Here is a 26,903-nt window from a genome sequence, read left to right on the forward strand (position 1 = left end):
TCAGGACAAATTGTACAACAATGTTTGCGGTCCATTTTCTCCTGTTACCCTTGGTAAAATAAAACAAATTTAAGCTGAATTAAATTTTTTGTGAAAAAAAGTTAAATGTTCATTTTTATTTAAACATTCAAAAAATTTCTGTGAAGCACCAGAAGGGTTAATAAACTTCTTGAATGTGGTTTTGAGCACCTTGAGGGGTGTAGTTTTTAGAATGGTGTCACACTTGGGTATTTTCTATCATGTAGACCCCTCAAAATGACTTCAAATGAGATGTGGTCCATAAAAAAAAATGGTGTTGTAGAAATTAGAAATTGCTGGTCAATTTTCACCCTTATAACTCCCTAACAAAAAAAAATTTTGGTTCCAAAATTGTGCTGATGTAAAGTAGACATGTGGGAAATGTTACTTATTAAGTATTTTGTGTGACATATCTCTGTGATTTAATTGCATAAAAATTCAAAGTTGGAAAATTGCGAAATTTTCATAATTTTCGCCAAATTTCCGTTTTTTTCACAAATAAACGCAGGTACTATCAAAGAATTTTTACCATTGTCATGAAGTACAATATGTCATGAGAAAACAAGGTCAGATTCACTGAGATCCGTTGAAGCGTTCCAGAGTTATAACCTCATAAAGGGACAGTGGTCAGAATTGTAAAAATTGGCCTGGTCATTAACGTGCAAACCACCCTTCGGGGTAAAGGGGTTAATGGGAATCTTTTGTCTTGCCATGGGAAGTATAGCATCCTTGTCCCTGCAGTTTAAAATGCATGCAAAAAGGGTCTCGGTGGGGGGCCCGGAGCAAGAGGCCTTGTAGGAAACCTGTGGGCCCTCTCCACAGAAAATGTTGAGGAGAATTCATCCCCTAAATTATCCTTGAGCCAGTTCTCCAAGAATTGTTCAGGTCGCTGGCCTTCCGAGTGTTCTGGTAGCCCAATGATGCGAATATTATTCCGACGTAGTATGTTCTCGCATCGAAGTTAGTAATGGAGAGGAGACAATAACACGACCCCATTACTAACCCCATAGTCACATTGTAAGAAAACACAGACACCCAGAAAAAGTCCTTTAATTGAAAGAAAGACACAGACTACTTTAATAATCTTAATTAAACTATTCTTATGACCTTGCCCATTCCCCGATGCCCTCGTCATCTGCAAAAGAGGTAAAAAAAAACAAACAACAATATTCCTCACCTTTCTGAAGAGATGCTTTCATTCCATTTGTCCCATAACGGGTTCATCTCAGCTACATCCAGATGGCATGCTGCATGAAGCGACCATGCAGCCTGTCATTCAGTAGAAACTGTGGACCATGTGCTCAAAGTCTCCCTGTAAACTGTATTCCCTGTCTTAGGGCACCACAAGCGTGAGAAAGTTCTCCTGCTCACGATGCTATCTGACAGGTCCTGCGAGTTTGCGGCCAATGAACTCACTTCACATATGTGATGTCCGTGCAAGAGAATTTAATGCACACGGTCCATCGACAAGATCACAGGTTGTCAATGAGTTGCCAGGACAGCCACGGTCTGCTGAAAACCCCCATGCCTCTCATGATGGTGCTCCTATGAAGACCAGCCTGTTGCTTAGCTTCAACGGAGAATGTGATTTTTACTATATACAGCAATAATGTGGTGAATGATCAGACAATGGCAGCTTCAAGTTCCCTAATGGGACAAAAAAGTAAAGTAAAAAAACTTTTAAAAATATATTTTAAAAAATATAAAAGTCTATTGTGTCAAAATATAAAATTAACCTGTAAACAAGCTGTTTTGTACTAAATTGGTTTCATGTTTTAGTACTTGTTGTCAGGCTTGGTGCGTCGTTAAAAGGAATGGAAGGAGGAGTGAAGGCATGAAATAGGGGAGGCTCTCAAAAATGTTGCTGCAGGTGTCTTTTGATCATTATTGATAAATGTCTCTGCCCTTCTGCCCAATCTATGGAAGTGCATGTCTGTACAGGGATGACTCACACCAAGGATCAGTCTGCAAGTCAAAACCTTGCTCAAGCCCATACCGCAGTCTGGATTATTTATTGAAAGTGGTTAATATGTTTAATATCACCAAACAAATTTAAATATTAGACAAAGATAACACAAGTAAACACAAAAGGCAGTTTTTAATATATAAGTTTTTATTATTTATTATTTAGAAAGTAGAGAGCCAGTCGTGAAATAGCAGCAAGTTTATTATCGCAAGTGTTTGTTCTTCTGTTGATCTAAAGTGTTTTGCTTGTTTCTTATATTTTATTAGCTCTTTTAGTTGTTAAATACATTTTCAATACTGCTAAGAAAGTGTTATGAGCTTTATTTTGGGTGTAAAGTTGATGATCTTGAAAGGTACTAGGCACATACTGTATATTGGGTTTCTTACTGGTTGGAAAATCACCTCAAAACAAAATATGCAATTAATTACCCTAATGTGACATCTGCATTGAAACCTGTTTAACACAGTGAAGAGCTTCCTGAACCCAGGTGTCCAGGTTTTGTGACTTTAAGTGACAGAGGCGTATCTAAGGTTTCTGGCACCCGGGGCAAGAATTCGTTTTGGCACCCCCCCCAGGACATAAGCGATTTGCACTCTTAGTCATGTACCCACAAGCTCCTCTCCCTAATGCTCTCATTGTTCAGTGAAAAACTGAGAGAAGCGGGAAGAGAAGCTCGTTGTCACAGGACCATACGTATGAAAATCACATATGAGTGAAGTGTTCATGTGACGACTACTGGAACCTGCAGAGCTGAATCCTGACATTGCAGCTTCTGAATTCTCACAACTAATGCACTGCACACTTTTAGGGTTCTCCCTAGCTGGTGGACAGTCATGTTAGCACAAGCATGTGATTTGTATACTTCTGGCCACATTCCGACTAGACGTGCCCGGCCTCGCTGAGTTCACTTTCATTGAGTGAGGCCACACATGTCTAGTCGGCACATGAACACATGTACGTAAATCAGCAGCAAAAGAGAATCCTGACAGCGTGCAGTGCGCACTGTGAGAAGTCAGAAGTCTGCAGTCACAAAGAATGACTGCAGACTCATCACAAACCTGAACATCCCCTTTAATGCTCCTAAAATAAATAAAAACATGAGAGTTAGTTAGTATCACAAATTACATTTACATCCAGGTACCTTATAGAAGACGTCGTCTCTGGAGCCGTTCTCCTTTTCTTCATCTTGTCCAGATCACATGATGAGTTTTCTCAGCCACAGCTCGTCGCTGCAGACTTCCATCTTCTCCGCTCTTTTGCAGAAAATCTCCACATGACACTCTTAAAGATACAAGTGTCATTATAATGCTCCTGAATGAAAAATTGCCCCTCACTATATTGTCTGCATAAAATATGACCCCCACACTGTGCTTCTTATGGTACATGCTCTTTACCAGGACCTCCCCTTTCGCTACTCATACTGTGTCTGCATACATTCCCCCGTTTGCTCTCCAAACTGTCTGCACCCATCCCCCATACTGTTTAATCATATATGCCCCCCATTCCCCAGTATTGTTTTCTCATACATGCCCCCATCTCCCCCTTTGCTCTTCATTTTGTGTCCTCACATCTTCCTCACACATTAAATCCCCCCATCCCCACTCCAAATATCACCCCACACATTAAACACCCCCATCCCCATGACAAATCTCCCCCACACATTAAATCCCCCATCCCCAGTCCAATTCTCCCCACACACAGAATAAATCCCCCATCTCCACTCACATTAAATCCCTTCCCCACAATAAATTCCCCATCTCCACTCATATTAAATCTCCCCCATCCAATAATAAATCCCCCATCCCCACTCTCTGCCTCTGCTCTGCCTCTGCTCTGCAGCACGGGCGAGTGACGTCAGCAGCGTGATCACATGACCTGATCACGCTGCTGGCGTTGCTCTGACTCGGCAGTCAGAGCTTCAATTGTACTCGCATCTCAGACTCTGATGTAGTACAATTTAACACTGGGAGCCAGTGCGCTGCAGCTTCTCTGTGTCGGCACAGAGAACAGCTGACTCCCAGTGTCGGGGGCGGCAGAATGCAGCCACCAGGGGAGACACTGCGGACTGCCGCTTTAGGCGACCCAACTGCACCCCCCTGCCGGCTGTGCTTGGGGCACATGCCCTGGCTGCCCCCCCTAGAGACGCCACTGGTAAGTGATAGCTCTGACTCTGACCTGACACTGAAGAGGGAGCATACAATAGTGTGAGATGTGAAACTATTTTCAAAGCAAGTTGTTCATCAGATCCTCAATTCTTATCTCAAGAAGAACTGAACAACCGTACCCGTCATTTAGACTCATCTAAACAACAATCAGAGCTTCTACATCCCAGGCTCAAAGGATGGCATCTGCTCCTTGAAGACATGAGAATATTGAGGTATCGAAGCCAAGAGTGATTTCAAACACTATTCCTGTGAAGAAAAAGGAGGAGTTTTTGGTAAAAATGTTTGTTCTGTTATAGGCATCCTTGGACATCAGCACCGAGCAGATGAGTGGCAATTGTTCATAGACCTAACAAAAGCTAGTTTGAAGAAAAGTTAGTTTGCATAATGGTAAAAACCTCTTATCAATTAATGTTGCGCATCCTGCTGATATGAAAAAGACTTGAAAATATGAAACTGATGTTGGAAAAATACAGTATGAAAAATATTACTGGAATATCTGTGGAGATTTTAAGGTGATTGCTTTATTGTTTGGATTGCAAATTGGGTACACTATATTCTGATGCTTCTTATGTCTCTGGGATAGCAGGAATAGGAATGGCTTAAACGTGAATCTCTTGTTTCTCGACAAAAAATATGCTAAATGTACCTTTAGTGAATTCTGAAAACATATATTTACTTGCACATCACGTTCAACTAGGATTGATGAAATAATTCATAAAAGCACTTGATAAAAATTCTGTTGAATTTATATTTTTGAAATCTAGATTTCCCAAAGTTCATGATTTAGTGATGCAAAACTGAAAGAAGTCATTTTTATAAGCCCACACATAAGATTGGTGATGGACGATGAACAATATCAGGAACTGTTAAATCCATTGCAAAAAGCAGTCTGGCTGTCCTTCAAAAATGTCTCCTCTTGTTTTTCTTTCTTTCGGAAATCATAAAGTAAAAAAACTATTATGGTGAGTTAGTGAGTTATCTTATGAAATCATACCAAGCTATTGAATGCAACATGTCCTTAAAACTTCATTTCTTGGACTTCCACCTGGACTTCTTCCCATAAAATCTTGGTGCTGTCAGTGACCATCATGGGGAGTGTTTTCATCAGCAGATTTCTACGATGGAATGAAGGTACCAAGGCAAGTGGGGCCCCAGTGTGCTGACTGACTATTGCTGAACCATGCAGAAAGACATCCTGGATGCAAAATATTCCAGTAAATCATCAAAAATTCTAGGTAAGCTGTATTTCATAAATTTCCATAAAACTTGAAATATGTTTCACAAAAACACCCTGCCGGTTGAAAAAAATCTGAAAACATATTCGAATTCAGCATGAAAAATATATTTAAATCCAGTTAATTTTCTTTTTGTGAAAGAAATTTTTTTTTGACGATCAGTGTAATCTGTGGGTTCAGAAAACCCTTTTAAAGTAATGACTGGCCCATTGTCATTAGATATATACTGTAATTAATTAACTATCATTTTGGAATCTTTTATTTGAAAACTATGCAAAATGTTTATTTGATGGCCACGTGAATCGTTTGTTGCTTACACTGTGGATAAAGAACTGCAGCTACTAAAAGCTTGAATTACAATCATGCACTTTCTGTTTGCTTAAATATATTCTCTTTCCTGAATTTTATTAAAGAAGGAGTTAAGATTCTCATTAGTCTTATCTATAATTCCCACAGAAAACTATTTTACATATGATGTTCTTAAGTTTTCATGTAAGTGGAGATTTCAGAGGCAACAATGTACAATGCAGCTTTCCTTTGTTTCTTGTACTGATTACTGTTAGCATTGACATGATAAATATGTTTGCAAAATGAGAACAATTCTGAAAATAGAAAATGTTTCTTATTTTCATTTGCATATTTAGTTTAGTCTCTGTTTTTTAGCAAATCATGCAGCTAAATAAATGATGTAGTTGTCACGAGAGTATTGGGTAGACTAAAGGTACCGTCACACTAAGCGATGCTGCAGCGATACCGACAATGATGCCGATCGCTGCAGCGTCGCTGTTTGGTCGCTGGAGAGCTGTCACACAGACAGCTCTCCAGCGACCAACGATCCCGAGGTCCCCGGTAACCAGGGTAAACATCGGGTTACTAAGCGCAGGGCCGCGCTTAGTAACCCGATGTTTACCCTGGTTACCAGCGTAAACGTTAAAAAAACAAACACTACATACTTACCTTCAGCTGTCTGTCCTCCGGCGCTCTGCTTTCCTCTGCATTGTCAGCGCCGGTTAGCCGGAAAGCAGAGCGGTGATGTCACCGCTGTGCAATCCGGCTGGCCTGCGCTGACACAGGATGCAGGAGGAGTGCAGAGAAGCACAGCGCCGGGGACAGACAGCTGAAGGTAAGTATGTAGTGTTTGTTTTTTTAACGTTTACGCTGGTAACCAGGGTAAACATCGGGTTACTAAGCGCGGCCCTGCGCTTAGTAACCCGATGTTTACCCTGGTTACCAGTGAAGACATCGCTGGATCGGTGTCACACACGCCGATCCAGCGATGTCAGCGGGAAGTCCAGCGACGAAAAAAAGTTCTGGACTTTCCTCAGCGACCAACGATCTCCCAGCAGGGGCCTGATCGTTGGTCGCTGTCACACATAACGATTTCCTTAACGATATCGTTGCTATGTCACAAAAAGCAACAATATCGTTAACGATATCGTTATGTGTGACTGTACCTTAAGGCTGGTTAGGCTACTTTCACACTAGCGTCGGAATCTCCCCTTCACAATGCGTCGGGCAGAGATTCCGACGCTAGCGTTTAACGCACTGCACAACGGAGGCAGCGGATGCATTTCTCCGGCGCATCCGCTGCCCCATTGTGAGGTGCGGGGAGGTGGGGGCGGAGTTCCGGCCACGCATGCGCGGTCGGAAAAAGCGGTCCGTCAGGAGCAAAAAACGTTACATGTAGCGTTTTTTGCTCCTGACGGTCCGCCAAGCACGACGCATCTGTCGCACGACTGATGCGACGTGTGGCAATCCGTCGCAATGCGTTGTCAATACAAGTCTATGGGGAAAAAACGCATTCTGCAAGCACTTTTGCAGGATGCGTTTTTTCTGCAAAACGACGCATTGTGACGGATTGCAGTTAACGCTAGTGTGAAAGTAGCCTTACCCGGGCCCCTGTGATATCCCTCAGGTTAGGAAAAACCCTGTCTGACCCTCTCCCAGAAGTTACACTAAAGGTATGCATGTCTGGGCCACCAGAATACAAAACAAATACAAATATAGGAAGGAGAAATATGACAAAGGATAATACACCACCAGATACGATATTCCTTCTCCTAGACCACCACTTCAGACCGAGATCACAAGACACAAGCTATAATCGGCGATGCCCAAAGTTCAGCAGAATTATTTAAAGGCAGAGGGCGTGACCCAGCCTCCAATCCGAGTACCAGCTAGATTAACCCCAGACAACCTAGATAAAATCTAGCCGGCGCCACTGAGCGCATAGTGGATGAATGCAGAATAACCGCTGTCTGTCGGACGCCCCCATTGTGTGAATAGCGTCTGACATGACAGTAGTGTCACATCAATACATTTCTAACTTTTTAGTCAGTTTTAAACCATGTTTAATAGCCATTTCTATTTTCAGTCATGAAGGTATATTTATCAAACTAAATGAATGAATGCAATAGGAAAAAAGGAGGGACCTGAGGGCACTACTAATAATTAGATATGGGATCACTGACCACACACTAGAAACATGTATGTTATCAACAAGAGAAAAAAGGTTGATTGTTTGGTTGCTTGCCTTTTGTTGATATGTTTCAATAAATTTATATAAACCTTTTTGCTATACTGCTTTTTGTGATCCTTCTTTATACACGTTACCTTTTTTCTCTTTTTGGTAGCTATCAAACTAAATGAAGTACAATTCTTATGTAATTTGTGCACAAAAACTGGTTTTCTTTAAAATAAGGTTTAGACACTTTTTTGTCTAACTAGGGATGTGGCCTTGCTGAAAAGGGGTATGGATTAAAGTACATCACAGTGCACCAAAAATTCCACCAAAATTGTGTAACACTTATATATTGCTAAGTGCCATAAAATAACGTCCCTAAATATTTGGTGAAATAAGGTGCACAATCACTTTCTTTTCCACTATAGAATTTTAGTCTAACCTTCTTGGACCTTTGTGAATGTAACATTAGGTAATGAGGGCAAAACGGAGATTTCTGTTGTCGTATCTCCATCTTGCCCTCATGTCATATGAGGAATGTTTACAGGATTTGGGAATGTTTAGCTTGCAAAAATGAAGACTGAGAGGAGACTTAATAGCTGTCTTCAAATATCTCACGGCTGTCACATTGTAGAAGAATCATCTTTATTTTCATTTGCACAATGAAAAGCTAGAAGCAATGGGATGAAACTGAATGGGAGGAGACACAGATTAGATATTAGAAAAAACCTTTTGACAGTTAAGATGATCAATGAGTGGAGCAGGCTGCCACGAGAGGTGGTGAGTTCTCCTTCAATGGAAGTCTTCAAGCAGAGGCTGAACAGACAACTATCTGGGATGATTTATTGAATCCTACTTTGAGCGGGGGGTTGGACTAGATGACCCAGGAGGTCCCTTCCAACTCTATCATTCTATGATTCTATGATCTGGACTTTCAGGTTTTCAGAGAAGATAAAATTTACGTAAGCCTTCAATGAAAACCGGAAATTAGGGCTCCAATGCATGAATTTTGCAAGCTAGAATTTAATAAATGTATGCTGGAGTCATAGCTGAAGAGAGAATTGGAGTAAAATGCATACATTTTGCTTCATTTTGCATGCGACTCTTAATAAATTTGTCACAGCTGACAGTTGCCAAGTTACTATGCAAAAAATGTACTCCAGACATGGAATCAGTGAAGTCAAATTCTGTTGTAATGTAACTTAGGCCACCTTTGAGGTGTACAATTTGTTGAATTTGCCCGCTGTCCCAGACCATGCCCACTCTAGCTGGCCGATACTGAAAACACCAAATATTGCAATTTTTTTCTGAAATTTAAAGCAATTTTATGGCAATGAAGCTTCTTGATGGATTGAAACCTAGAACTCTAAAGGCAAGATGTGGAGAATGATCTAACTTTTTCTGAGAAAATTTTAGAGGATTCAGCATACATGATCTTAAGTAGGTATCAGCATACAAGTGGAAGCTTGGGTTCTGGTACCTGACTTGAACTTTAGTCCAAAGTTCGGTTTGGGTACCTGAACTGCACCCGAACTTGAACCAGAACCCCATTGGAAATAATGGAGTCCCAAACTTTGGATCTGTAAAAAAAATTCCCTCTCTCTCTGCAAGGCACTTCCCCCAGAACTCCGAACATTGCAACAGACTTCCAGGACAAGTCAGTGCTCGGCGATTAGCATGAGACTAACTGACTGGTGGTAACCGACTGACTGGTGGTAACCGAGAACTTTTAAGTTTGAGTTTGCTCATCTCTAATCTTAAGCATTTAGGCTCAGCTATCTTGAACACATTGATAGTACTATTTATAATAACAATGTATATCGTTAGTATTTTTATTTTACTGCAGTAACTACTGACATTTGTGCGACTGAAATAATATGTGTCAGTTTTCAAGATGTTGTCTTTTTAATCTAGAAAGTGTCTAAATACATTATGTGCAGCTGATGGAAGAAGAAGGATGTCATGTGGTCAAATGCCGTCAGCCATCCATTATTCTCTCATAACACCATACAGCTGTGAGGGAACTTCGATCATTCACATGACAGAACCTCTGATTCCATGTTGCTGCATCCAACCTCTTTAACATTGCACTTTTAAACCACCATCTTGTACTGAGGTAACCCCAAGACCTTTTAATTTCAAAGCAGATGCCATAACAATGATGCACAGATATAGCATGCATCATCTTCACACTTTATGTAATCAGGAGGGGCCATTTTACAGTATGTCATTCTCTGCATTAACATTGTGTATAGACATTGACTTATCATCATGTGCCTCAATTTAAATGGCTGTGATAGATAGCTGAGCTGGCAGGAAAAAGTTCTATGAGCGCACAATGTGATTAAAAATAGATAACTGATTGTAGATCCGATTTTAACAGGGATGTGATGCAGCACTTTGACTAACATTGTTTTTTTCCTTATAAATTATTTTATTTGATTGAATTTCTTATGTGTGGATCATAACTCACTCCACCTGTTCGCCTGCTGGGCAACATTTAACATTTAATTTGTAACAGTTACCTGTAGCATCTCTCAGCAATGCAATCTGCTTCTTATTTTCTTGAAAACATTCTCATAGCCGTTAGTAAGTGTTTAAATAGAACATTTTATTTATTCCTAACTGATAATCAAAATTAGGAGTTTAAAACTTTTTATTATGGTAAATGTAACTATTATTTCTTCTCTTTTGTCTTATTCATATATCCAACAAAGAACAATATACAATAATACAATACATAAGTCCACATTACTTTAATATGGGTATTGTCAAGGATGTGTAAATATTAAGCTAATAATAAATAACTACATTGTCAGATAAGGCTTTCTTTCATCTACAACAAGAAATTATTTTGAGGGTCTGTCCTTGGCCTATGCAGAACATGTGCAAGCGCAGTCATAATTTACTCAGTTCAGTATTGGGTCATTTTCATCTTTCTAGACCAGGTACATTTTCAGGATTTTCACACATGTGCATGGTCGGACTGGGGCTCCCGGGTCCAGGTCCTGGCTGGGAACCCGAGCATGAGGGAGGCCACTGATTTCAACTGAAAGTGTGTCCGAAGACTTACATTCAGTTGAAATCTATTGCAGTGCAGAAAGTCTGCACCGCAACAGTTAACATGGCTGTCGGTTGATGTCAGTGCACCCTTCACAGGTGGCACATAAAAGTGACCCCAATGGGCGCACTAGCTAAAGTAGCCAGCCTCTGATAGGTTGGCGGCCATTTAAACTTGAACACGTCAGATCTGAAGGGAGAGGATGACGATTATTTTTCCTTCTTTTTTGGATGAGGCATGATGACGGATAAGGACCAGGGACACAGGACATGGGGGACACGGACCAGAGACATGGACCAGGGACATGAGGGCCACAGACCAGGGACATGGAACCAGTGACATGGGGACCAGAGACTAGGAACAAGGGGACCATGGACCAGGGCCATGAGGGCGATTTACCAGGGACATGGGGGCCATGGACTGAGGATCATGAACTTTGGGTCGGGGGCCAGGGACATGGAGGGCAGGGACATGGTACATTGGGGCCATGGACACAGGTGCCAGGGACATGGGGGCAAGGGACATGGGAAATCAGGGCCAGGGACATGGGGGCCAGAGACATGGTACATGGGGGCCAGGGACATGGGACATGGGGGTCAGGGACATGGGGGCCAGGAATGCTAATGAGACTCATCAGCCAATGCCTGACTGGTGATAACGTTTACACTGCTGGTCACAGCTGATGGCTCACATGCTTTCATCTGTCATTGAAGCCAGGGGACAGGAACATGGGGGCCCAGGGACACGGGAGCCAGGCACATGGGGCCAATAGCCAGGGACATGGGGACCAGAGACATATAGGCCAGGGACAATGGGGCCAAAGACATATAGGCCAGAGATATGGGGGTCAGGGACATGGGACATGGGAACAGAAACATGGGGGCCAGGGACATTGGGGATGGGGTCAAGGGACATGGGGTTCGGGGATGCTGATGAGAGTTGTACTCATCAGCCGATGCCTGACCGGTGGTAACCTTTTCCCTGCTTGTTACATCTGATGGCTCACACACTGTTATCTGTGTTACTGCTTGGAAACCACAGCACTGTGACTGGTGGTAACATGTAAGGTTACTTCCGATCAAAGCCAGTTTTTCCCACACTGTCACACAGATGACAGCATGGGAAACACCGGATGTTCGGGACCCCAATCATTTGAATGGGGTATAGGTTCAAGTTCGAGTTCAGGTACCATCTGGACTTTTTTAAAAGTTTGGACTAACCCGATGGACCCGAACATCCACATGTGCACCCATCCATAAAAAGCATTCAATATTTACTAAGCATTCTTCTATTTTTTTTTTCAATTAGCAATTGGATACAATCGCAAAAATTTATGTTACTCAAATTTGGACTCTGTTCCTATTGTGAAATTGACTCAAGCATATTTCAAAGAATTGTATTCAAAGGTAAAATAATTATTAGCTTATGTGCAAAAAAAAATTATTACAGGATCTTGTGCATATTCCTTTAGAACAGGACATCATTTTACAGTTAGACCTATTTTGCGATAAATGTTTACTAGAACATTGGCACATTATTTCCTTCCCCTGCAGAATTTGCTTCTTTAGCATCCTGTCAATATAATAATTCCTTGGGACTTAAAACTTAAAAATACAGCTACTTATATGAAGGTAATAGAAAAAAAAAGTTAAATTTGTTATATTGAAAGAGTAACTAAACTTAAGGCCCCGTCACACATAGCGACGCTGCAGCGATACCGACAACGATCCGGATCGCTGCAGCGTCGCTGTTTGGTCGCTGGAGAGCTGTCACACAGACAGCTCTCCAGCGACCAACGATCCCGAGGTCCCCGGTAACCAGGGTAAACATCGGGTAACTAAGCGCAGGGCCGCGCTTAGTAACCCGATGTTTACCCTGGTTACCATCGTTAAAGTAAAAAAAAAACAAACGCTACATACTTACCTATCGCTCTGTTCCCGGTGCTCTGCTTCTCTGGTCTGGCTGTGAGCGGCAGGCAGCCGGAAAGCAGAAAGGTGACGTCACCGCTCTGCTTTCCGGCTGACCGGCGCTCACAGCCAGACCAGAGAAGCAGAGCGCCGAGGACAGACAGCGATAGGTAAGTATGTAGCGTTTGTTTTTTTACTTTTAGGATGGTAACCAGGGTAAACATCGGGTTACTAAGCGCGGCCCTGCGCTTAGTTACCCGATGTTTACCCTGGTTACCAGCGAAGACATCGCTGAATCGGCGTCACACACGCCGATTCAGCGATGTCAGCGGGACCTCAACGATCAAAAAATGGCCCAGGCCATTCCGACACGACCAGCGATCTCACAGCAGGGGCCTGATCGCTGGTACGTGTCACACATAGCGAGATCGCTACTGAGATCGCTGTTGCGTCACAAAACTTGTGACTCAGCAGCGATCTCGCTAGCGATCTCGCTATGTGTGACGGGGCCTTTACAATTTTTAATTCATAATTAAAGTTTATGGCCCTTTGAAATGGCCTCCCAACCCCTGCAGTGTAATTGCTTGCCTTATTTTGTATTGACTCATTATCTGTACTCTGTGTATACTTGGAGTATGTATTTGAGATGTTGAGGATATGGCGCTTTTGGATTGGGTTCACACCCAATCTAGGTGATGCATTCACATGATTTCCCTAGAGCACTCTCTTTCTCTCTGGCTCTTGCATTGTGGAATAAATTCTACAACTCTTGGAACAAGGAATTACCAGGAGGAGGAGATGGTGTTTATCCCACAATGAAACCCTTATCTAGGATCAATAGTGCAAACACTATCACACTGTGGGGAAATCACATTACCATAGTACTTATCTCTGCCTGTTTACTGCCACATGGCAAGAGCAGTCGCATAACCGGGACATCAGAGTAAACTTTTATAGTATATTATCACTGTACCCAAATGATGGCATGGGAGGGAAAAGGTCTTGTGCTGACCTAGAAAGTTTTTTCAGAAGCACTCCATTATTAAATTGAACATAACTTCTAGGGGTGCCCTAAGCAAAAGTACTAGGAAAAATACAAAGGAGAGTTATGAGATAAGATTATAATAATTAATTGTATTTTGCCTTGAGAATAGACATCTAAGGGTACCATCACACAGTGACATTTTGATCGCTACGACGGCACGATTCGTGACGTTCCAGCGATATAGTTATGATCTCGCAGTGTCTGACACGCTCCTGCGATCAGGGACCCCGCTGAGAATCGTACGTCGTAGCAGATCGTTTGAAACTTTCTTTCGTCGTCTAGTGTCCCGCTGTGGCGGCATGATCGCATGGTGTAACAAAGGTGTGCACGATATTGTATACGATGTGCGCATAGTAACCAACGGCTTCTACATCACACATACGTCATGAAATTATCGCTCCAGCGTCGTACATTGCAAAGTGTGACAGCAGTCTACGACGCTGGAGCGATATTGTTACGATGCTGGAGCGTCACGGATCGTGCCGTCGTAGCGATCAAAATGCCACTGTGTGACGGTACCCTAAGGGGGACATGATTACCTTGTACAAGTACAGAATTGTCCCTGTCCCATATAAAAATATAGTCAAAAGCTGTTTCATGTAAAAAACCCTAAAAAGACAATAGTACATTCCCTCAGTCTGGAGAAAAAAAGGTTCAGTCTCCAGAGGAGACAAGGCTGCTTTACCATGAGGATTTTTATTCTGTGGAATAGTCTACCTCAAAAGCTGGTCGCAGCAGAAACTATTAATGGTTGGAAAAAGGATAGATGCCTTTTTTAAGTCAAAAATAACAAATACTTATGTCAATGTCTAAAATTTTTGTTCTGAATGCTTGTAATGGATGAACACTCGAGATCAGTATGGGAAAATTAGCTATTTTAAGGCAAACTGATTCATGCATTATTTATTCTAGCTACACCCCATTCCCTTTATCCTTTCCCATTCCTAGGTGGTAATGCATGGACAGGTGTTTTTTTTCCAACCATACTAATTACAGTATGCCTGCATGTATAACTACCGTATATACTCGAGTATAAGCTGAGATTTTCAGCCCATTTTTTTAGCTGAAAGTACCCCTTTTGGCTTATACTTAAGTCACTGTCCCAGGGGGCTGGCGGGGGAGGGGGAGAGGCAGCTGTCAAATCATACTCACCTGCTCCCGGCGCATCTCTGCACATTCCTGCTTTTCCGGCACCCGCAACTCTTCCTGTGTTCAGCGGTCATGTGGTACCGCTCATTAAAGTAATGAATATGAACGCCATTTCACTCCCATAGGGGTGGAGCGCATAGTCATGACTTTAATGAGCAGTACCAGTGACCACTGAACACAGGAAGAAGCTGCTGGTGTCAGAGACCATCGCATTGGCGAGGCTGCTGCGGACTGCCCCGGGTGGGTGAGTATAAGGGGGGGTGTGAGTATTACGATATTCACCTGTCCCTGTTCCACCGCCACGCGCCGCTCCATCTTCCGTGTCTTCTGGCTGTGACATTCAGGTCAGAGGGCGCGATGACGTGTTTAGTGTGCGTGCCACCCTCTGCCTGAACAGTTACTGCAGAGAGCCGGAAGACAGAGCGAAACGCGGTGGTGGAATGAGGACAGGTAAATATCCTAAGTGTCCCCGCTTGCTCAGGGCAAGAGGTGAGTATGTCATTTTTGTAAATCGCAGCAGAAGCATATGGGGCAAAGGTTTCTATGGAGCATCTTACGGGGCCATAATCAACTTTTATGCAGCATTTTATGGGGCAAATGTTTCTATGGAGCATCTTATCAGGCCATAGTCAACATTTGTGCTGCATTACATGGGGCACATTTTCTATGGAGCATCTTATGGGGCCATAATCAACCTTTATGCAGCATTGTATGGGGCATAATATGCTATGGAGCATCTAATGGGACTATAATCAACCTTTATGCAGCATTATATGGGGCACATTTTTTATGGAGCAGCTTATGAGGCCATAATCAACCTTTATGCAGCATTATATGAGGCACATTTTTTATGGAGCATCTTATGAGGCCATAATCAACCTTTGTGCAGCATTATATGGGGGCACATTTTCTATGGAGTTGATTATGGGGCCATAATCAACCTTTGTGCAGCATTCTATGGGGCACAATATTCTATGGAGCATCTAATGAGGCCATAATCAACCTTTATGCAGCATTATATGGGGCAAATGTTTCTATGGAGCATCTTATGGCACCATAATCAACCTTTATTCAGCATTATATGGGGGACATTTTCTATGGAGCATCTTATGGGGCCATAATCAACCTTTATGCAGCATTGTATTGGGCATAATGTTCTATAGAGCATCTTATGGGGCCATAATTAACCTTGGCAGCATTATATGTCACACATTTTCTATGGAGTATCTTATGGGGCCATAATCAACCTTTATTCAGCATTATATGGGGCAAATGTTTCTATGAAGCATCTTATGGGGCCATAATCAACCTTTGTGCAGCATTATATGGGGCAAATGTTTCTATGGAGCATCTTATGGGGCCATAATCAACCTTTATGCAGCATTATATGGGACACATTTTCTATGAAGCATCTTTTGGGGCCATAATCAAACTTTGTGCAGCATTATATGGGGCAAATGTTTCTATGGAGCATCTTATAGGGCTATAATCAACCTTTAAGCAGCATTATATGGGGCACATTTTCTATGGAGCATCTTATGGGCCATAAACAACTTTTATGCAAAATTGTACGGGGCATAATATTCTATGGAGCGTCTTATGGGGCCATAATTAACCTTGTGCAGCATTACGTGTTGCACATTTTCTATGGAGCATGTTATGGGGCCATAATCAACCTTTATGCAGCATTATATGGGGCACATTTTCTATGGAACATCTTATGGGGCCATAATCAACCTTTGCATAGCATTGTAGGGGGCATAATATTCTATGGAACATCTAATGAGGCCATAATCAACCTTTATGCAGCATTATATGGGGCAAATGTTTCTATGTGGCAGATGCTCCATAGAAACATTTGCCTCATATAATGCTGCATAAAGGTTGATTATGGCCTCATTAGATGTTCCATAGAATATTATGCCCCCAACAATGCTTATGGGGCCATAATCAACCTTTATGCAGCATTATATGGGGAAAATGTTTCTATGGAGCATCTTATGGGGCCATAATCAACCTTTATGCAGCATTAAATGAGGCACATTTTCTATGGAGCATGTTATGGGGCCAAAATCAACCTTTATGCAGCATTGTATGGGGCATAATATTATATGGAACATCTTATGGGGCCATAATTAACCTTATGCTGAATTATATGTCGCACATTTTCTATGGAGTATCTTAAGGGGCCATAATCAACCTTTACGCAGCATTGTATGGGGCATAATATTCTATGGAGCATCTTATGGGGCTATAATCAACCTTTATGCAGCATTATATGAACAAATGTTTCTATGGAGCATCTTATGGGGCCTTAGTCAACCTTTATGCAGCATTATATGGGGCACATTTTCTATGGAGCATCTTATGGGGCCAAAATCAACCTTTATGCAGCATTGTATGGGGCATAATATTCTATGGAGCATCTTATGGGGCCATAATCAACCTTGTGCAGCATTATATGTCACACATTTTCTATGGAGCATCTTATGGGGCCATAATCAACCTTTATGCAGCATTGTATGGGGCATAATATTATATGGAGCATCTTATGGGGCCATAATTAACCTTATGCTGAATTATATGTCGCACATTTTCTATGGAGTATCTTAAGGGGCCATAATCAACCTTTATGCAGCATTGTATGGGGCATAATATTCTATGGAGCATCTTATGGGGCTATAATCAACCTTTATGCAGCATTATATGGGGCAAATGTTTCTATGGAGCATCTTATGGGGCCTTAGTCAACCTATATGCAGCATTATATGGGGCACATTTTCTATGGAGCATCTTATGGGGCTATAATCAACCTTTATGCAGCATTATATGGGGCAAATGTTTCTATGGAGCATCTTATGGGGCCTTAGTCAACCTTTATGCAGCATTATATGGGGCACATTTTCTATGGAGCACCTTATGGGGCCAAAATCAACCTTTATGCAGCATTATATGAACAAATGTTTCTATGGAGCATCTTATGGGGCCATAATTAACCTTGTGCAGCATTACATGTCGCACATTTTCTATGGAGCATCTTATGGGGCCATAATCAACCTTTATGCAGCATTGTATGGGGCATAATATTCTATGGAGCATCTTATGGGGCCATAATCAACCTTGTGCAGCATTATATGTCACACATTTTCTATGGAGCATCTTATGGGGCCATAATCAACCTTTATGCAGCATTGTATGGGACATAATATTCTATGGAGTATCTTATGGGGCCATAATCAACCTTTATGCTGCATTATATGGGGCAAATTTTTCTATGGAGCATCTTATGACGCCATAATAAACCTTTATGCAGAATTGTATGGGGCAAATATTTCTATGGAGCATCTTATGGAGCCATAATCAACCTTTGAGCAGCATTATATGGGGCTTATTTTTGTATGAAGCATCTTATGGGGCCCATCATAAATGTTATGGAGCATTATACGGGGCATATTTTATTATGGAGCATCTTATGGGGCCCATCATGATCTTTATGGAGCATTATACGGGGCATATTTTATTATGGAGCACCTTATGGGGCCCATCATGAATTTTATGGAGCATTATATGGGGCTCTTGATTCAATACGGATATTCAAACACACTTAACCTACTGATGTCTAAATTAATTTTACTTTTATTGGTATATTTTTTATTTTTGAAATTTACCAGCAGCTGCTGCATTTCCCACCCCAGGCTTATGCTCGAGTCATTAAGTTTTCCCAGTTTTTTTGTGGCAAAATTAGGGGTCTCAGTTTATCCTCGGGTCAGCTTATACAGGAGTATATACGGTATGTATTTACTACCCTGACTAATTTAAACCATTTCAGTCACATTGTGTGGTTATTTCCAGTCTTTACTGACTGGGGATATTAAAGAAAAAATTTGCAATAAAAAAACGACACATAAAATATTTCAATTAGCATTGTTAATTCATAATTTATATTATTATTTGACCATGTAAAACCTCACATTATTTTAAAAGGGCTGTATGAAGAGGAATCTCCAGACTCAAGCCTTCCTAGTTCTGGATATTCTGCTTTTTCCTCCAGAAGATTGGCAGCATACACCAGTGGCATGGTCATGCCACTGGTCTGAACTCTGACCTTTCCGATGTTGCCAGCAGAGACCGCGTTGCCTGTATAGTATGTGGGAAGGGCAGAACCACAAAGGCTGGTCATATCTGGCAATCTGTCCAGCTGCTTCAGAGCCTCACAAACAAGCTGTAAAGTATAGAGCCTGCTCATGCCTTGTGTTCCTTTTCTAGGTAACTGGCAATACTGGAATATCTGGGTGGCCAGAAACCTAGACAACAAGCTTTATACTATAAATTTAAAAATGCCCCCCCCCCCCCCGCACTTGAGAAAGAGGATTTTTAACAATTGATGAATTGCAAAGGTGCTTTTTTTGTTCAAGCACGTTTCAATTTTACCCATTTATGAACTTGAGGCAACCCCGTAAAAATATAAAACTACAGTTGCTTTGCTGTGAGACCAAAACATTTGGCAGTGTTTGCCAATACTGGTGGTGCTGCATGCATTTGCCTATACAATACAATATTCAGAAATATTAGTCATTCAACTCAAGGCTACATTTACGAGCCATACCCTGGTAATGGTATCTAAATATAAATCCTATCTTAGCACAACAAGTAATTTAGCTTTTGTTGCTATTTATCAGTTAAGTCATACGGTAGCACATTTGAAAGTCTATTTTAGGTGTGTGGAAAAATTTGCACAAATATGAGTTAAACATGCTGGTGAAGGTGAGCAAACAGCAACAGTGAGAATAACAACCATGTCCTTGTGATCTCACTTCTGCTGAAGTGCTAAAATGAGAAAAGCTTAATGCTCTCAAGTTCTGCTGTAACATAAATTTACATTTCAGTCTTCACAGTCATTTTCATTTTACTACCTTGAGAGTGTTTTAATAACATTCTGACAATAAAACAATTCTAATTCCTTATGCGAAGTTCTACAAACATTAATGAACAAGTATTTCTAAATAGCTAGGTCACTAAACTTTAGATTTTCAACTTGCTCTTACAATCACTAAAGCAATGAATATGATTTTCAGCACCATTTTAAGAACAGAACAATGCCATTATCTTGGTACCTTGCAGCCAACATTCAACCATGTTACCTTACAATTTATTGCGTAATGAACATATCTTCTTTTAGCCCAAAATCCGCAATAGGCTCTGACCTCCGTTAGGCTAAATTTGATATATTCAGGAAACATTAAAACATATTTTGAATATCCTACTCAATAATATCAGCAGAAAAAATTCTGGATAGAGGGTATACCTCCAGATTTCTATCAGAAATTTAGCAGGAAATCTAGTTTTGGTAAGTTTTGTTTCTAGACCTGGATTTTGATAAAATTTAGCGTTGGTAGTTGGATCTGCCATTCCTTTTTCATCCTGTGCTGGATGAACATAATTCTTAAGATATATCTGTAAACAATTGCACTACCCTGGTTTGGCATCCACTTTAGTTCTTTGTGGAAGTGCGAACTTTCCAACACTTGAATGTCATCATCCTGGGCTTTTCTTGCTATTCATAGGTCTCCACGACAGCATGACATTACAGTTGAACCCACTTCATAATGCCAAAGGGGCCTACTAATTCCTAGAGGTACCCAGATTGCTGGCATTCGAATACTGGCAAAGACAGTTTGTATTGGTTGTGTGAATTTTTCGGCTCATCTGTAGAAACCAGTTTTCATGATACAAACACCATACAGTATTCTCTCCTTAACAGCACATGTCATCCATTTTCTGCATGGATTGATAAGAATGTATGAAGCTGGTTCAAACTCTGAGCATGCTTGATTGTTAGATGATGCGAGATATGTTACATAGCTGGAATTTGCCTTTAACTACAGCAGCCAGAGCTTGCTTCAGTGGCCACAGTCAATGCAGCATTTCAAAGGAATTGTTGATGTCCCACACCAGCTTCCATTAGTCCCAACTTTCCATTTGCATGGACCGATGGGTTATGTTGGCAGCCAATGGCCTGCCGAATGCTCCCTTAACTGTCATCTTGGGCAAAGTGTCACCAAGTTGACTTTTTATTTTTTCTAAACAACTTACCAAAACATCACGGATAGACGATATTTTTTACTGACACATTGGAAAAGCACAATAAATCAATATGATCATAAGTGAGACATGCCTACAGCCCGTAATTCACATAAAAAGACATCAGCTGCATTCATAAACTGTTAAATGATGAGAATTACATTCAAAATAATATGCATAAGCTTCTTCAGCTTCAAAAAAATCACGGACGCCTTAAATTTTTTTTACGGACAGGGTAAAAAAGTGCCATATTTTTCCGGACTGTCCTGGAATTTTCAGATGGTTGGCAACCCTGCTTGGTTCTTCTATGAAGCTCAGCTACAGGCTCTATAGTGAAACAGTGATTTAGCTATATAGTGAAATACGGTGGTATTGCAATATAAAGAATAAGTATGCAAACAGTTGCAGGTTCAAGTCTTCTAGGGAAACTTAAAAATTAAATGAAAAAAATATAATAATTTGAATCACTTGTAACCCCCATAAACAATAAAGAAATTGAATAAAATGAAATATAAAATTAGTATAGTTGGTGTTATTGTGTCTGAAACAGTCCAATTAAACAAAAATTAAATAATTTAAACTATATTTTAAAAGCAAAAAAATTAAAAAATTAAATGATAGAATTGCCACTTTTTGGCCGAAAAAATTTGAAAAACTGGATGGAAAAAAAAATAGTTGGGTTTCTGAAAATTGTGGCACAAATCGATGCATATAGTTTAGACTGATTTGTTGTTCTCTTACCTGTCTATGATGGCACACATGTCAATACTGATGTTTGCAAAGCTCCCTTGCTTGCCTTGTTCTACTGCGTGAAGGTCAACCAGCTGGTTGTCTACGTGGAGAAGCTGCATGCACCCTTGAAAGGAATTCTCATACACAGGATGAAAAGAGTTGTTTGATTTGGAGAAGAAACCTGAGAGCATAAAAGTGGGAAGCAATTAGAAACAATATTTCATGCAGATGACAGTAATATCTTAAACAGCTTACTGAACCATGTTACATGTTAGTCCAGTTATATAAGCAACTACAACATTAATTAAAAAGTTCCTTGTATTTCTCTTCATTAGAGTAAATACATGCTAATCACAGCTGACAATGTGGAGGAAAATCAGCCGTTTGTTACCAGCCAAATAGTTTGAAAATGATAAAAAGTAGATGCATTGTATACTTTTCATCTGGAAAGTCATAAAAAGGCTCAGTACATGTCTGAAAATCTAAAAAAAAACAGTAAAAAGGTCAAGATCAGATCAACACATAGAGAAAAATCAATATGTTATCCCAGTGTTTACAATATATAGATCTCTATTCATCAAGACCAGTAATTTTCTTGCTGATCTTGATGAGGGGGTGTAATGGAGTCAGACGCTCCCGATTTATGAAAAAGGTGCACGCCTCTTCATGAATCACGAGCATCTGACAAACTGAGTGCACCTCGCATGTATTACACCAGAAATCTTACTCCAGTTCATGGCTAGAGTAAGATTTCTGAATTAGATGAGCTGTAGCATCATGCACTTGCTGTGCCCCCGTATCACCCCAGCTCTGCCCAGTTTGGTGTGAAAACATCAAAAGTTACAAAATTTTTGCACAACAACAAGTTTTGCAAAAATGTTGTGACTTTTCAAAAAAGTTTAAGCCGTAATGCTGGCAAAAGTGCTTCGATTAATTGGAGAAATAAAGTTAAATTCCAGGCAAGAACACACAATTACACTTAGTGTATCTATTTTATTATCTACTTAATTTTGCCAGATACGAAGGCCGAAGGCATTGTATAAATTGTGTCATTGTTCTATTTTTGCATCTGTACTTTGCATAGTCATATACAAAATGCCTCTAAAAAAAATAATGACCTCAAAACGCTGTTAACCCCTTCATGACCCAGCCTATTTTGACCTTAAAGACCTTGCCGTTTTTTGCAATTCTGACCAGTGTCCCTTTATGATGTAATAACTCAGGAATGCTTCAACGGATCCTAGCGGTTCTGAGAATGTTTTTTCATGACATACTGGGCTTCATGTTAGTGGTAAATTTAGGTCAATAAATTCTGCGTTTATTTGTGATAAAAACAGAAATTTGGCAAAAATTTTGAAAATTTCGCAATTTTCACAATTTGAATTTTTATTCTGTTAAACCAGAGAGTTATTTGACACAAAATAGTTAATAAATAACATTTTCCACATGTATACTTTACATCAGCACAATTTTGGAAACAAAATTTTTTTTTGCTAGGAAGTTATAAGGGTTAAAATTTGACCAGCGATTTCTCATTTTTACAACGAAATTTACAAAACCATTTTTTTTAGGGACCACCTCACATTTGAAGTCAGTTTGAGGGGTCTATATGGCTGAAAATACCCAAAAGTGACACCATTCTAAAGACTGCACCCCTCAAGGTACTCAAAACCACATTCAAGAAGTTTATTAACCCTTCAGGTGCTTCACAGCAGCAGAAGCAACATGGAAGGAAAAAATGAACATTTAACTTTTTAGTCACAAAAATTATATTTTAGCAACAATTTTTTTATTTTCCCAATGGTAAAAGGAGAAACTGAACCACGAAAGTTGTTGTCCAATTTGTCCTGAGTACGCTGATACCTCATATGTGGGGGTAAACCACTGTTTGGGCGCACGGCAGGGCTTGGAAGGGAAGGAGCGCCATTTGACTTTTTGAATGAAAAATTGGCTCCACTCTTTAGCGGACACCATGTCACGTTTGGAGAGCCCCCGTGTGCCTAAAAATTGGAGCTCCCCCACAAGTGACCCCATTTTGGAAACTAGACGCCACAAGGAACTTATCTAGATGCATAGTGAGCACTTTGAACCCCCAGGTGCTTCACAAATTGATCCGTAAAAATGAAAAAGTACTTTTTTTTCACAAAAAAAATTTTTAGCCTCAATTTTTTCATTTTCACATGGGCAACAGGATAAAATGGATCCTAAAATTTGTTGGGCAATTTCTGCTGAGTACACCAATACCTCATATGTGGGGGTAAACCACTGTTTGGGCACATGGTAAGGCTCGGAAGGGAAGGAGCGCCATTTGACTTTTTGAATGAAAAATTATCTCCATCGTTAGCGGACACCATGTCGCGTTTGGAGAGCCCCTGTGTGCCTAAACATTGGCGCTCCCCCACAAGTGACCCCATTTTGGAAACTAGACCCCCCAAGGAACTTATCTAGATGCCTAGTGAGCACTTTAAACCCTCAGGTGCTTCACAAATTGATCTGTAAAAATGAAAAAGTACTTTTTTTTCACAAAAAAATTCTTTTAGCCTCAATTTTTTCATTTTCACATGGGCAATAGGATAAAATGGATCATAAAATTTGTTGGGCAATTTCTCCCGAGTACACCGATACCTCATATGTGGGGGTAAACCACTGTTTGGGCACACGGCAGGGCTTGGAAGGGAAGGAGCGCCATTTGACTTTTTGATTGAAAAATTGGCTCCACTCTTTAGCGGACACCATGTCACGTTTGGAGAGCCCCCGTGTGCCTAAAAATTGGAGCTCCCCCACAAGTGACCCCATTTTGGAAACTAGACGCCCCATGGAACTTATCTAGATGCATAGTGAGCACTTTGAACCCCCAGGTGCTTCACAAATTGATCCGTAAAAATGAAAAAGTACTTTTTTTTCACAAAAAAATTCTTTTAGCCTCAATTTTTTCATTTTCACATGGGCAACAGGATAAAATGGATCCTAAAATTTGTTGGGCAATTTCTCCTGAGTACACCAATACCTCACATGTGGGGCTAAACCACTGTTTGGGCACATGGTAAGGCTCGGAAGGGAAGGAGCGCCATTTGACTTTTTGAATGAAAAATTATCTCCATCGTTAGCGGACACCATGTCGCGTTTGGAGAGCCCCTGTGTGCCTAAACATTGGCGCTCCCCCACAAGTGACCCCATTTTGGAAACTAGACCCCCCAAGGAACTTATCTAGATGCCTAGTGTTAGGGGTCGAGTTCCCGCTTCTGCACAGGGGGAATCTCGAGCCACCTCCGCTGCGGTCTGCCATTCTTGTCCAGCCGCAGTGGAGTCTGCTCAGCAAAGACGTCGGTCCCAGCGTCTTGCTCATTCTCACTCTGTTCTGAGAGTTACTGCTGCTTTTCCAGTCTCTGCCATTAAAGTCAGTGCTGGTCAGCAGCGAGCGGACTTCTCTGGGACTAAGTCCTTGTCTGCACGTACTGAGCATGCCCAGGGTAAGATCTCCCGTTGGAGATCGAGGGTCATGTGCTCAGGCTCTGCAGCACATTCCATTGGTCCTCTTGGCAGGTCTTGGAAGGGCAAAGGTGCTGTGGCCACTTCCTGTGCTGCTGCTATATAAACTGCGCATGACCGCACGGCCATGCGCTAGTATTGTCTTTCAATCGCTAATGTGTGTATGTTGTGAGTGCAAGTCGTCCTTGGATACCCCTACCCTATTGAATGACTGTTCGCGGAAGGTGTATGGCTGCTACCTAGCGCCCGACTTATCCTACAGCACTAGTCACACATTATAGCGTCCAGTTGCTGTGACCGCCAGTACGGCGCCGTGCACTTCCTCTGTGCTTTCCTTACCCAAGCCTGGGTGGTTAGTGGCGTTCGTCAGTGCGGCACTGCATGCACTCTTGTGCCTTAATATTGCTCTTCAGTTTCCTTACACACCCAGTTGCAGTGTTGTGCCAGCAAGGGTCTAATCGGACTTCAATCCTAGTTGGGGTTGAGTTCGCTGACTACTTGCTCGCGCTTTAGGTGCGGTACCACGGTCATGTGCCTTAACAGGATTGCTTCTTTCACGCTGGGTGAGGTTAACCCACGCGTGTATACTTTAGTGTACCGCCATATAGTCTGCTAATTGCTAGCAGCAGGTTTTCACCTGCACGGTGGACCCCGGACTGCGAACGCATCTATGCCATCTGTCTTGGTGCGTTCCGCCAGTCCTAACACCTAGTGAGCACTTTAAACCCTCAGGTGCTTCACAAATTGATCTGTAAAAATGAAAAAGTACTTTTTTTTTCGCAAACAAATTCTTTTCGCCTCAATTTTTTCATTTTCACATGGGCAATAGGATAAAATGGATCATAAAATTTGTTGGGCAATTTCTCCCGAGTACATCGATACCTCATATGTGGGGGTAAACCACTGTTTGGGCACACGGCAGGGCTCGGAAGGGAAGGCGCGCCATTTGACTTTTTGAATGGAAAATTAGCTCCAATTGTTAGCGGACACCATGTCGCGTTTGGAGAGCCCCTGTGTGCCTAAACATTGGAGCTCCCCCACAAGTGACCCCATTTTGGAAACTAGACCCCCAATGGAACTTATCTAGATGCATATTGAGCACTTTAAACCCCCAGGTGCTTCACAGAAGTTTATAACGCAGAGCCATGAAAATAAAAAATAATTTTTCTTTCCTCAAAAATGATTTTTTAGCCTGGAATTTCCTTTTTTGCCAAGGGTAATAGGAGAAATTGGACCCCAAATGTTGTTGTCCAGTTTGTCCTGAGTACGCTGATACCCCATATGTGGGGGTAAACCACGGTTTGGGCACACGGCAGGGCTCGGAAGGGAAGGCACGCCATTTGGCTTTTTAAATGGAAAATTAGCTCCAATCATTAGCGGACACCATGTCACGTTTGGAGAGCCCCTGTGTGCCTAAACATTGGAGATCCCCCACAAATGACCCCATTTTGGAAACTAGACCCCCAAAGGAACTAATCTAGATGTGTGGTGAGGACTTTGAACCCCCAAGTGCTTCACAGAAGTTTATAACGCAGAGCCATGAAAAAAAAATAAAATTATTTTCTCAAAAATGATCTTTTAGCCTGCAATTTTT

At 41.3% G+C, this 26,903-nt stretch overlaps 1 protein-coding gene across 1 annotated transcript in view; it reads right to left on the reverse strand.

The window, feature by feature from the left end:
- CNTNAP2 (contactin associated protein 2) overlaps positions 1-26,903 on the reverse strand; it is a 2,776,229-nt gene that overhangs the window by 1,060,828 nt on the left and 1,688,498 nt on the right. Inside the window, exon 10 of the mRNA XM_069730166.1 lies at positions 21,830-22,001. Coding sequence (XP_069586267.1) covers positions 21,830-22,001 — 172 coding nt within the window. The remainder of the gene's footprint in view (positions 1-21,829; positions 22,002-26,903) is intronic.

The sequence above is a fragment of the Ranitomeya imitator genome, chromosome 6 (assembly GCF_032444005.1).
Source record: "Ranitomeya imitator isolate aRanImi1 chromosome 6, aRanImi1.pri, whole genome shotgun sequence".
In the NCBI taxonomy this organism is placed as follows: domain Eukaryota; kingdom Metazoa; phylum Chordata; class Amphibia; order Anura; family Dendrobatidae; genus Ranitomeya; species Ranitomeya imitator.